The sequence below is a fragment of the Thrips palmi genome, unplaced genomic scaffold, assembly GCF_012932325.1.
Source record: "Thrips palmi isolate BJ-2018 unplaced genomic scaffold, TpBJ-2018v1 HiC_scaffold_10, whole genome shotgun sequence".
Classification (NCBI taxonomy): Eukaryota; Metazoa; Arthropoda; class Insecta; order Thysanoptera; family Thripidae; genus Thrips; species Thrips palmi.
The window spans coordinates 1797257-1811012 of NW_023144621.1; the positions used below are offsets into that span (position 1 = coordinate 1797257).

General features: G+C 45.8%; 1 protein-coding gene across 1 annotated transcript; it reads right to left on the reverse strand.

The window, feature by feature from the left end:
* Positions 1-332: 332 nt before the first annotated feature.
* On the reverse strand, positions 333-13265 carry LOC117654261 (glucose dehydrogenase [FAD, quinone]-like). Its single transcript, XM_034400673.1, is given in 12 exon segments — positions 333-789; positions 1600-1736; positions 2378-2491; positions 2951-3148; positions 3890-3991; positions 4439-4479; positions 4482-4569; positions 4832-5092; positions 5871-6132; positions 11298-11440; positions 11807-11976; positions 13169-13265. Coding segments are annotated over 12 exon segments (1755 nt in total). The 5' UTR covers positions 13176-13265; the 3' UTR covers positions 333-557.
* Between the last annotated feature and the right edge of the window lie 491 nt (positions 13266-13756).

Consider the following 13756-nt stretch of genomic DNA (forward strand, 5'->3'; position numbering starts at 1 on the left):
TTATTAACGTTGAACGAACTTGTAAGCGTCTGGGGGCGTTTTCTAGTCTAGATAATGAGTCATTCTATTAATCTAGTGCAAACACGCAGCATATAGACCCACAGTACGATTATAATAACGAAATTCCAAATTCTGTTTCAAACTGCCCCACCCTCCCTTACTTTTATTTTGAACTACTCGAAACTGAAAATCGATCAAATTGGCACGTCCAGTGCTCCTGCTGTAAATTAAATGAAATTTTTTTGCGAAACCGCAGAGATTGTTTCAAGGTCGCACGGCAGCCGGACCTCCGCCATACACAGCAAGAAAAAACCACAACAAAAGTACACAAATTTCTGGCAATTTTTTTCAAGTTTTTATTCAACTTTCAAAGCACGACAACAACTGTTGTACAAAGTACAATGGAACCGGCTGACAAGTGCTGTGCAGTCCGGGCCTCGTTGTGGTTTGTACAATTCTCGTTGTACTTTCTACAATCCCTGTTGTACTTTTATTGTAGTTTTTGTTGTACATTTTGTCACACTTTTTCTTGCAGTGTAGCCAACCCTGGGCGAGCCTCAGCCAGCGCGGTGCTCCTCCTTGATGAAGTGCGCGGCCCGCTCGCCGATCATGATGGTGGGCCCGTTGGTGTTGCCGCCCGGGACGCACGGCATGACGGACGCGTCGGCCACGCGCAGGCCCTGCACGCCCTGGACGCGCAGGCGGCTGTCCACCACGCGGCCGATGCTGCAGGTCCCCACGCCGTGGCCCCACGTCACACCGCCCGCCGAGCGCACCACGCACTCGTACCTGCAGACAGCCATTGAACCAACTGACACATTGAAGTTGTAAGTGATGATGCACTCTCAGCACGTTACAGACTTTCTGCTCATTTTGTCAGTACTTATGCGAGTAATTTGTGCAACCATAACACGTAATTTTCCTCTTTTTTTTTTAAAGAACTACTCAGGAAATATTAAACACTGTACTGAGAATTTTGTTTTGTACATAATTTTACAAAGGAAATTAGTCATACTTAAAAAAAATACTAAGTATTATTGCTGTTTACACGAATGTGTAATTAATGAGGAAAAATTCAGTAACGTGCTGAGAGTGTGCGAGACGACAGCATGAAACTTAAAATTGAGGCGTCATTTTAAATTTAGTGAAAACTCTAAACGAACTTCTTCGAAAGTGCATCCAAACTGAATTCTTTACTACTGTCCGGGCTTCGGTCCAGTATGTAAACAATATCTTCAGTTTTTTTCACATTTTGACATGCTGCAGTTTGGGAACTTCGGTCCACGGCTCAAGTCCAAACTTTCCAACCGGGACTGCAGAAAGTGTAATTTTCGATTAGAGATATTTGTGCTGTGCTTGTGAATTAAGAATGTGAAAATGTCATGCTGAAAAATGAAAAACAGTGGCTGCATATAAGGTTGACAGTTTGTTTGGAATCAGGACTCCTGAACTCAGAAATGCCTTTGTTGGTGCACCCTATGCAACACTTTTGTCTGTTAACGCGACGCGATGTAGATCTGTCTTTGTTCATAGGAGCCCTAGAAAAGAAAGGTCAAAAACCAGCAAAGTTTTTCTTCTGCACGTCAGCGGAGCGTTTACCATGACTGGCTGCCCTGCTGGTGTCCACCGCACGTTGTCCAGGGCATTGACACAGTCGCGCCCTCCTCTCGCAGTGTACGAGACGAATTGAAGCGGTCCACGGCTTGTTTCAAGCCAGCAGCGTAGACACGAAGGTCCTGCAGTAAAAGGAGCATAACATGTGGGTAAAATTGACTACGCCACATGTCGGATTCAAGACAAGCTACGCACGAGAAGGCGGGAATGGCATGGAGAGATTCATTATCTAAATTAGGTCTCGACAGACCAATAATTTATATCTACGGCAGGGTTGCCTGATGTCGGCAAAGCTGACATCATGAGGTGTCACGGCTAAGTTTTAATTCAAAAATTCATGACAAGACTTTGGTGCGAGGGGGTAGCGACTGTTTGTTTTCGTGTCAGCTGGACCAACCCGATTACGCCTTGGATTACCTATGAATTTCACTGAAAAATCACCAATATTGATCCGTGTATCACTTGATTGCCGTCCAGGTAAAATCAGCCGGTACCAGAGTCGTTATCCACCCCCCGTCTCTCCTGGCTGCTCGCGTATTACACCATTTCTTGACGCTTGTAAAGATTTACCTAACCTAAAACAGATTATTTTTGCTGTCAGTTAAATGCCGCTCATACACGCCCATTTCCCCAGAACAAGTTTGAAGATGCCCAAAATTCTTGACAACTTAGGTTCTTAAAGAATCTCTGTACGCACTCTTTCATTTACTGTAGAGTGGTGGAAGAATTTCGGACCTGCCGCGTTGAAAGGTATTGTTCTCACCTCGGGGTCTCTGAACACGTTCTGGAAGATGACCGGCGCCTCATGGGGGTGAGTCACATTCAGTCGCACCTCGCCTGTTCCTCGCGGATGCAAGAGCACGATGTCGAGAGCAATCTGAAAAGAACGACAGTTTTCAGACACATTGACAAGGCGACGTTTTTCTTGTTGCTCTTCATTACATCCCATTCTCTCATTCTCACTGTGGCAAAAAGCCACGGAAAATTCCGCAAGCTTGTTGTGATTCTCCGTACGCCCCTTGTCAATTTCCTCCGTAGGACCTTCCAGTATTCTCTGTAAGGCCTAACAGTCTTCTCCGTAGAACCTTACAGTGATCTCCGTAGCACTATACAGTCTTCCAGGTCCTACGGAGAAGACTGTACGGTGCTACGGAGGATACTGTAAGAGCCTAGGGAGAGTCGTGGCAAAAAAAAATCAACAGAATTTTCCGTACTTTTTGGCCGCAGTGTTTTACCTAAACACTGGGCTAAACCTAAACAAAAACCTAAACCTAAGCCACTAAACAAATACCTATAAGTACACCGGTGTAACTGAGATCAGAAAGGCCAACCTAACCTGGTTGTAGTACGACGCCGTGCTGTTTTGGACCGCCTTCTTTTCCGGGCAGTAGGGCAGCAACGGTTTGCTGTTGGCCCAGGTGCCGTGGTGCTGAATGAGCATGGCCGGGCGCTTCTCGTTCTTCGCTTGCAGTGGGCTGCGCTCGCGAACCATGACACCGGCAACCCCGTGACTGGTAAGAGGGCCCTTGCCGTTCTATGCAGATGGAAAACAATGGTGTTAAAATTATCCCTAAAACCTAGCTTTGTTCTTAAGTACACCACTGCAAGGTAAAGTGCGCATTGTACGACAAAAGTACGACGGAAACTTTGAAAAGAAGTACACCGCGGACTACAAAAAGTACAACCAGAACTAAAGTAGGACGAGGACTGGACTGCACTCGTCATGCTGGTCCAGGCTGGCCCCACTGTTCTTTATACAATAATTGTTTTTCTCAAATTACCGCAAATAACCCCTGATAAATAAAATTGGCAATGTTTTGTTGTAGTTATGTCGCCTTTTCTTGCAGTGACACTTACAAATGCTTTCCTCTCAGTTCACACTTACATTGAATACTTCCTAAGTACACTTTGAAAATGCGTATGCGTTGCACCAACTTACGGGGCCAATCACATCTAAGAGTGTACTCGGCCAATGCATGAGTAATCGTACACTCTGAAAACATTACAAACTATTTTGGGCGTTGCAAAGAAAAGTAGTCTGCTGGGACAAAGTATTTTGAGCACACACGAACTTACGGAGAGAATAGTTAATGAATTACGAAATATTTCGTCGTACTACAAAGTAAACAGTTTGTACCTTACATGTGTCCAAAACACTTCGTAAGGTTTTAAACGTGTACGTATGCATCTGTAAGCATGTGTGGACAGGTTTATAAGTAGTGAAATGGAATCTCGGGTAATAGTGGTTATGATTGTTAGCAATGGGGGGGATTACTTGGGCGTAGTTCTTCGCGTCGGACGTCATCTGATCGGCCGTGGGTACAGACGTGGGCCGCGAAAGGTTGATAACTGGACTCGCGACAGTGTTCAAATGGTCCTGAAATAAAACAAGAAGTTCCAGTTTGGTATTTCTCCTGCGGGACTGATGTATTGAAGCCAACGCGATAATATCGCAAATGTTCTTGACTCCACCGCTTTGATTGCACACTACTATATCCACTGTGGTCTTAACAGGGGATGTGCTAACAAGTTTCTATTGGAGAGCGATAGAAAAATTTACATCAAGGAGTATATACACTCAAGTATGTACACATGTGTATACTTGAACACGCACACGGCGGTTGATTTCATTGATAAGATGATGGTGAGCTCCCTCAAATACACTTCTAGTCAATTTTAAACTTTTGCCAGCCGCTTAATGTGATTCTATCATCAGATGTGTAATTTCACTCATAGATGTCATGAAGGATCATAGGATCAAGGATCATAGGATGAAGTACACAGTAGATCTTGCAGTGCAGAACTTCCCTAACCTGTTACCTACTTGCAGGTTCTGGCCCACAGCAGGGGCGTCCACGATGAGGGTATCTTGGCCTGCCGCAGCTGCTTGACAGGTCCGACACCGGACACCATGAGCAGCTGAGGTGACAGGAACGTACCAGCACTCAAGATGACCTAGAGAAAACATAGCAAGGGAAAGGGAGATACACATCGACAACTTTCGCTCATCACTTAGCTTAAAATATTCGTGAATGCAGTTCGTGTTTGCTCTTAAAGGGAATTTGATTTGAACTTAAGTTCATCAGCATTATCGCCATTGGTTCATGCAGAGCCGGCTCGTTGAATGAAAAGATTATAAGTGAGAAGCTCCGCGGTGAGGCCTTTCTGGATAGCGTTTCTTTTGTGTTCACTTCCTGGTCCTTCCCCTGGTCCTCACCTCGCGTTTCACCTTGACGACCTTGGCGGCACCGTTCCGGTCGGTGAACTCGACCGCGTGGACGCGCTTGGTGCGTGGGTCGATGGCGACCCTCTTGACCAGCGCGCGGGTCAGGATGTGCAGGTTGCGCCGAGCCACCCTGGCCTTGGACAAGAAGGCCGAGTTGGTGCTGTTGCGTCGCCCTGCCCGGGAGTTGGTCTGCGTTCTGTCCAAGCCTGTCGCGTGGGGCCCGTTCAGGTCGACTTCTTTGAGCCCCGCGGCCTAAGTGCACGGAGAAATTCGTCGGTTTAGGTCCACCCGACGAACACACCGAGGTTTGGTTATGTGGTTTCAACTTTCCTCTATAACGCTGTCTTGAAACACAGTTAAACGCAGTCTCTTGACTGTGTTTTGATTGTGTACGGCATTCACTCCTAACACCTTACAAACTACGCCTAACGAAGAAGACCATCTTGTGAAAACAAGGTACTTTGATCATACATAAGCTTACAGAGGAAATATACTTCGTTCAACGATCTATTTCTTCCTATTATAAACTAAATAGTTTGGACCTTCACTGGTAAAACTAAAGCGTAACTCTACGCTTGAGTCAAGCACAAAACACAAAGGCTTTACGCTTGAAATGAAGCATAGACTGGAAAGTCCCCCATTGATTCAGATAGGGGGAATCTTAGCGGATAAGCCTGTTACGCTTGGTTCACTGAGATGCCAAACGCTATGAGTATAGCACGTATGGTGCAACGCAGCTGAGATATTGCACCATACGTGCAATGCCATAGCCATTACGTGCAATGCATCCCGAAAATGCCCTACGTCAATGCATGGGAATGGGGCATTGCACATGAAGTGCAATGCCAATTGACGCTATACTCATAGCGTTTGGATTCTCAGTGTTTCAAGCGTAAACAGATTCGAACTGATAACGCTTGAAAACAGAGGGTAGTAAAACGCTTAAGTTTTACCAGTGTTGCATATGCTCTGAATACTTCGTAAATTTCGGGGTGTGCTTTGCTTAAGGTGACGTCACCTATAAACTTACTTTGTATGCTTTCAAGAGAAGTTCTGTGCTTTTATCAGTGTACTGAAATCGTTGAATGCTGAGGGGGCCGCCGGTGGCATGGTACTCAGTGTCCCTGGCCAAGTCGGGCTCCAGGTTGTCCTCCGACTTCTTGAAGAACGGCAGGACGTCCTTGTAGCTCCAGCCCTTGGCGCCGGCCCGCACCCAGCAGTCGTAGTCGCCTGTCTCGCCGCGCATGTACTTGACGCCGTTGTGGGAACTGCAGCCGCCGAGCATCTTGGCCCTACCAGAAGAAAGGTTCCGCCAACGTAGATTAGGGTATTATAACGAATTCCTGGACCGGAAGCCGAAGAACAAAAGTAAGAACCAAAACCGCTTCGGCGCATGCGCTGACGTCCCCCCTCCACTCTGAGGCAGCGTCTGCGCATGCGCAGCTGCCGTTTTGGTTCTTTTGATCTTTGACTTCCGGTCCAGGGATTCGTTAAAGTACCCTATGGGCTTCCGATCTTAATCTGGAGTTGGGTTCCAGTAGACAGAAATCATTTCTCCTTTTAGAACGGACTTTGGTGGTGATGGCTTGTTCTGGGCATGAGAAAATACTGTAGAACATACTCTAAATGTTGTACTGTAAAGATTCTTTGGTGAAAATATTCCATATTTCCATATTACGGTGGTGCAGACTTCATAACATACCATTGAGAATTCACTGTACCTTATAGATCTTTTGACGAATTTCGTTGGTATCATGGAGAAAATCTCCACCATAATATCGAGGGGTCCTATTCAGAAGATCTTATCTGGGCGTTCCCCCTAAGACAATCTTATCTTAAACGCACGCGAATTTCACATAGTTTGATCATTTGGTACAGCTACATATCAATATAATTTGTGAGTTTGTTCAAGTTAATCTAAAGATGGAAGATCAAAGAAACCAAAAGTGCATGTAGAAATATGTTTCGCTTACCGTCGTATTTATTCTGATTGTTCAAAATGAGTGAAATTTGCCGGCGTTTAAGATAAGATTGTCTTCGGGGGAACGCCCAGATAAGATCCTTTGAATAGGACCCCTCGATATGTTGGTGCAGCCTTTCATCACCGCGTAAGACATTTACAGTGCATCAACACGGCTTCGAGCGTGTTCCCCATCGTCCAATTTCTATACTGCATTCCCAGTATGTTATAACCCAGTTGCACGACAGAAAAAGATTAATGTAATTATTTTTCCGGCCCTAAGCCAGCATCCAAAATGTTGCCTAGAATCTCTCACCTATCACTCACATTAAAAAAATAATTAAATGATTCCTCTAATTCACAAATGTTTACTAAACATTTGAACAGTGCCTGGATTGGTTGTAAAGAGCTCTTTGACTCCAGATGTCACGAAGAGTGTCAATATGAGCCGTAACGCCCTTCCCAAGACGAACAACGGCAACAATATGCGGCGTTCAGAATGAACGTTCAGAAACAATTGATCCAAGAAGCGGAAGAAGGGAATAATTCGACTTATATCCAAATTGAGTTTTTATAATGTCGTTGTGCCTTAGAATGGTTTGCATCATTGCACCAAAATATTTGACTCAATTCCTAGCAGTTGAAGAGAAAATCCACTTCGAAAAAAGATGTAACTCAACTTGACCCCTTTTACACTCTCAATTTAGCTGAAAATGGAAACATCTCAACCCAAGTCAACGTGACTCCGTTCAACATATTGTTGATAGGAGATAACTCAACTTGTGTTTTTATGTCTCTATTGTAAAAAGAATCAAGTCAACTTACCCCCCTTTAATTTGAAGAACTTAAACGGAAAAAAGAGCTAAGTCCAAAAAATGCACCAGAGGAACCAACACTCTCTGCTGACTATAGTTCTACTTGACATGTCTCCAAATTCCACTTCGTTTATGAAATATAAGTTGAGATGACTCTGTTTTCCATTTTAGCGGAAAGTGATAAGTCACAATTATCCTATACGCAGTGACCTGACACTCCTGATGTTTATCTCAAAATTTAACTTACATGTTTTTAACTTGTTATCATCTTTAACATTCCATTGTTTAGTTTGAGATTTCCCTGCTAACAGTTTTTTGTTCCTCCTGAAAATGGTCAAAATGGAGTATCCCCTTCTTCCGCTTCCTGGATCAATTGACGTGGAAACAGGGCTGTTAACGTTACTTTCGAACTGTAACTCGTTACGGATACCTCGTTACTGAGCATCAGGAACGGTAACGCAACGAAATAACGCGTTACTGTAATGCGTTTCACCGTTGCAGTAACATTGACAGCCCAGCATGGAAACACACACCTATCCTATGAAATCCCTTACCAAAACGAAAGTACGAAAGGAGTGTGGATCCTGGAGGATATTAGTGTGCATTGGTGTGCCACGGTGCTAATTCAGTAGGCCCCAGTGCGTCCTTCGAACTTTCCTTCCGACAGTAGGTGTGCCGAAAGTACGACCAAGGTGGAACTGTGCGAAATTGGTGTGTCCAGTGCTAATCCGGTCCACCTCAGATCGCACTTCGTACTATTCGCACTTTCTTCACACCACTTCGCATTGGTTGAGTTGGAAGCACGCCTCTAACCTATACCAGTTCAAAATAAGCGAAATTGAACAGTCAAGTTTTTTCCCATTATTTTCTAGTTGTTTCAGATTTGCGAAGTAGTTGAAACTTTGAAATGATTGCCTCCAATTTCTTCTTTGATGAAAGTATCATATTCAAGATAAAATTACCCGATCAAACGTTTGTAGTCTGAATTTCGGAGCTAATAACCTTGTTACATATTAAACAAGTGAACTTAAAATAAAATGAACATGAGCCCTCTAGTCAAGGCAGCAAGAGTCGAGATGTCAAGGCAATGATAGTCGAGATGTCAAGGCAATGATACACTGGCGGAAAAAATTAAGGGGACACTTTTTCAAAGTGACCTCAAATCTCGAGTTTCAGAGCTAGAAGGCTGCAACTTTGACACAAGTTGCCTTCAATTGTCCTGAAGACGCGTGCAAAGTTGCACTGACGAGGTTGGACCGGGAGGGGATGATTCACCCCCAGCAAATTTGAAGTGCAAAAAAACGCAACTTTAGAAGCGACCAGCCTGGCTCTCGGGGGTCGAAAGAATCGGAAAACGGTACAGAGCGATTGCCCTTGACGTCCTCTACAAAATGCGACCCCCGGGAGACCTCTACGACAAACCCACCCCCTACAACCCCCACCCCCCTTCAAAGTCCACATTTCTTGAGGTACAGCCCTGAGATCGGGCTGGCGTCATCCTCTTGGTCACCCTGATCAAGAGGATACCGCGTCTGAGCCTGTGCACCCCGTTGTCACCCTCGGAGAGGCCGAAACACTTCACCCCCTTTCAACCCCCTGCGATTTGAGGAATTTCTGCTTTTCGGATGGGGGTGAAACTCACCAGGGTTTTGGTAGACGTGACCCTGAACAGCGTCGAAAAGGTCCCATGTCGATAGCTGCCCTTGGAACCACGCAAAGACACCCCCAAGTTAGGGGTGCACAACCCCCAAGCGGAGGGGTTGAAAACAGCCGCGCCGCTGGGTGGGCCTTCCAGACAGCCAAAGCCATCGGGAACATGCTGTTTAGCCCTTGAATTAAGGTCTCTTCACAATTTTTAGCCTAAAAACTGTGTTTCGACGAAAAACAACCCCTGTGTTTGCGCCCTTGTAGGGGCTGAATCAGCAGGGCTACGGCCATGCCGACCGCGGCATTGGATGCGCCAAGGCCTCCTTGTCAGACACCTAAAAATTCAGAATTTTCCAATCACGCGTTTCCAGACAGTTAGCGCAAGTTTCGAACTCCTGCTCACCGCCCTGCCGGGAAACGCTCTCAAAAGGTAGGCAACCCATCGGGCTTCGATTTCAGTTTTTCCGCTTTTTTCATGCTTTAGCTGGTCAGATTGGTTCAGCTTGTGTTTTTGATCAATCTCTAACCCAGCAAATCGAATCCGGCCCGCTGAATCATGAAAAAAGCGGAAGAACTGAAATCGAAGCCCGATGGGTTGCCTACCTTTTGAGAGCGTTTCCCGGCAGAGCGGTGAGCAGGAGTTCGAAACTTGCGCTAACTGTCTGGAAACGCGTGATTGGAAAATTCTGAATTTTTAGGTGTCTGACAAGGAGGCCTTGGCGCATCCAATGCCGCGGTCGGCATGGCCGTAGCCCTGCTGATTCAGCCCCTACAAGGGCGCAAACACAGGGGTTGTTTTTTCGTCGAAACACAGTTTTTAGGCTAAAAATTGTGAAGAGACCTTAATTCAAGGGCTAAACAGCATGTATCCGATGGCTTTGGCTGTCTGGAAGGCCCACCCAGCGGCGCGGCTGTTTTCAACCCCTCCGCTTGGGGGTTGTGCACCCCTAACTTGGGGGTGTCTTTGCGTGGTTCCAAGGGCAGCTATCGACATGGGACCTTTTCGACGCTGTTCAGGGTCACGTCTACCAAAACCCTGGTGAGTTTCACCCCCATCCGAAAAGCAGAAATTCCTCAAATCGCAGGGGGTTGAAAGGGGGTGAAGTGTTTCGGCCTCTCCGAGGGTGACAACGGGGTGCACAGGCTCAGACGCGGTATCCTCTTGATCAGGGTGACCAAGAGGATGACGCCAGCCCGATCTCAGGGCTGTACCTCAAGAAATGTGGACTTTGAAGGGGGGTGGGGTTGTAGGGGGTGGGTTTGTCGTAGAGGTCTCCCGGGGGTCGCATTTTGTAGAGGACGTCAAGGGCAATCGCTCTGTACCGTTTTCCGATTCTTTCGACCCCCGAGAGCCAGGCTGGTCGCTTCTAAAGTTGCGTTTTTTTGCACTTCAAATTTGCTGGGGGTGAATCATCCCCTCCCGGTCCAACCTCGTCAGTGCAACTTTGCACGCGTCTTCAGGACAATTGAAGGCAACTTGTGTCAAAGTTGCAGCCTTCTAGCTCTGAAACTCGAGATTTGAGGTCACTTTGAAAAAGTGTCCCCTTAATTTTTTCCGCCAGTGTAGAAAGCGGCAAGTTAGAGCCACTTGATAGCTGCATCCCTTGCCGTTGTGTGTCAGCGCAGAGGCAGCCTGAGTCACCGGCTCGCTGGCTGGAGAGACACACGGCTTCCCGCTCCACTGTCTCGCAGAGCGAAGCCGTGGTGTAATGGATAAGGGGCAATGGCAGTGATCAAAAAGACTCGGTTCGAGGCCCGTCTCGGCGTCCTTTTTTGGCGGCGGTCGCACTTAGTTCGCACCAAAGTCGCACCAGGTGGAGGGCGGAAATCGATGCGAAAAATGAAACCTTTTCCTATCAACTTCGCACTGCCGAACCAGTGCGAAAAAAGGTTGATAAGAGTGCGACCGGACTCACTAAAATCTCACTTCCATTTTTGGTAAGGGATTGCCACCTTGCACCGGCCCATGTGGAGGACAGCGCTTCACGCGTCCTGTGGGTTGGCACCAGCCATTCGTACAAAAGGTTTACAATACCTGGCAATTGCCCCTGTGTGGTCATTCGGAGTGTCCTGAACCTTGAGTTGCCAGTCGTACTCCTTCTTGGAGAATGTGTAGCCGTACAGTGTGGGTACGTAGGTGGTTTCATCTTGCTCCGGTCCCGCTTCGAGAAGCAGCACCTGCCAGAACGCCCCGTATTTTCACTAAGAACCTTCAAACTTGTGAGTGACTTGAAATGTTCTAGAAAATCAGACGACTTCGTACTTGAGAACTGTTTTATAATACAACTGCACCGTGTTTTCTAATAATAGAAAAAAGCCTTGTTACACAAGACTCGCGTAGACTACCTCTTTGCAATAAACGGATGCTTCTTTAGGCGCGTCTTTTCGGCAAGGAAAGTACAAACAACGACAAAGAATTAGCTTGTAACTCAGTTTTTGGCTACGTTCAGCGTTACCCGCCCAACTCAGAATTTCCAGACTCCGTCAAAACAGTGTTTCTAATGTAGCGGTGCGCGGATGAGAGCGCTCCCAATGTTTACGTACTTGCCAGTTGGGGACTTCTGACAGGCGACTGGCCACCACACTGCCACCGGAGCCGCCCCCCACCACGACGAAGTCCACCTCCGATGGGAACGTGTTCGATGTCGGCGGTGGCCTTTCTCGAGCACTCGAAATCAACAGCGACAGAAAGGACGCCACCGCGACGCATTGGCCTGCGACACATTTGGAATTTGGCTACCTAGAACGACGTTTACAGCCCACGAACGAAGCCTGATATCCATTTCCTTATCACTGAACGAGAGCATTTTGAAGTCCCAGGACGATTAACACGTTTTCACTCCACACGACCAATGAGTTTAAGATCATCATTATCGAATAAATTTGAAACCGATATCTTACACTTTTGAGTTGGACTTACCACAACCTCGAGAGAAAGAAATAGCGAGTACAGAATTGGTCTAAATAGAGATCGGTATTTGTTTGAGCGATCCGAAGGAGATCAGTGTTTGTTCGAGTGACCCGGTCTTTAGGACCCATCTTTAGGGCCCTGCACCAAGAAGTTGGAATGAAGAGAGGACGGTACGGTACAATCCTACATTTCAGCAGCTGCTCTGCAAACGCATGTGTGTGCATGGCACACTCCTCAAAATGTATCCCTGTTCTTAAGTATGTGCCTGCAAGGCACACTGTTTCTAACAGTGTAGTTGCCAGGCACACACTTGAAAACAGCGTGCCGCTAACCGGACTGCATGGGTCTTGGGCGCAAGTTAGAAACTGTGTGCCTCCATGCACAGCACACTATTAAGAAAAGTGTGCCTCGGGGCATACATTTGCGTTCGCAGAATAAAAGACAATCGATGGAATAGGTGAAAATTTTACTGAATTTTCTTATATAGATTCGTAGATTTGGAAGTCAGACAATTCACTGGTTTCCGTTTATCAAAGACGTTCGTTTTCTACCCTCAAGTATGCGATCACAAGGGCACACTCGAAATCAAATTCAGGCTCAGCATTCTCGAGTAGTAGGACGAAGTGTTAGACTCAGGACTGAAAGATAAAAATGCACCCCGATGGTATTGGAACCTGGGTCGATGGTAATATAGATTTATACATTTTCGTCGCCAGCACCCTCGATAACACACGAAATAATGTGGAACTTCCTTTGAATAGGAAAGTAAATTCGAATTGGCGTTCAGGCATAGTCGTTCCGGTGCCTGAATCGCAATTAAGTTAAATAGTAAGCTTAAGTAAGGTAAATCTTTGACGTGTGGTAAGCTAAAATTGTATCAAATGACCCTGCAAAGTTTCAACCGGGCAGCTCGAGGAAACAAGAAAAGTGATTGCACGCACGCGCACACACCCACGCATACAGACAGCCGAAGTCTTCCAGCTTCAGTTTCTTACCGGCCATCGCGAGGTAGTTCACAGAGTGTCTGAACCAAGCCGCTGCGAAGGCTGTCCTCTTTTGAAGTGTCTTTGCACACCAGGTAACAGGTGCACCCCACACTGTTAGGGATTTTGTTGTAAAATAACGAGTAATTCCCTGTTAATTCTGTAGGACAAATTGTTCGTAAGTTAATGAGTACAGACGTGATAATTCAAATCTTCAACCATATCATTTTCAGGTTTGTCTTGGTTTGCCTCGACGAAAAAATGTGAAAATAGTACTAATAATGTACCTTGAAAATTTTACGACTTTCTTTGTAAATTTACGATTTTTCCTAGTTAAATTACGATTTTTCTTTGTAATTTAACAAACTTTTGTAATTTTACGAACAATTTGTCCTATAGAATTAACAGGGAATTACTCGTTAATTTACAATTGAACTTGTAAAATTACGATAATGCTTTAATATGACAACTTTTGTTCGTGAAATGACGACATTTTCGTAAAATTACAGCTAAAGTTCGTAATTTTTCAAGGTTAACCGTAAAAATCTGTGTAAAATTTTGAAATTTCTCTTTAATTTAGCCAATAACGAATACGTTCGT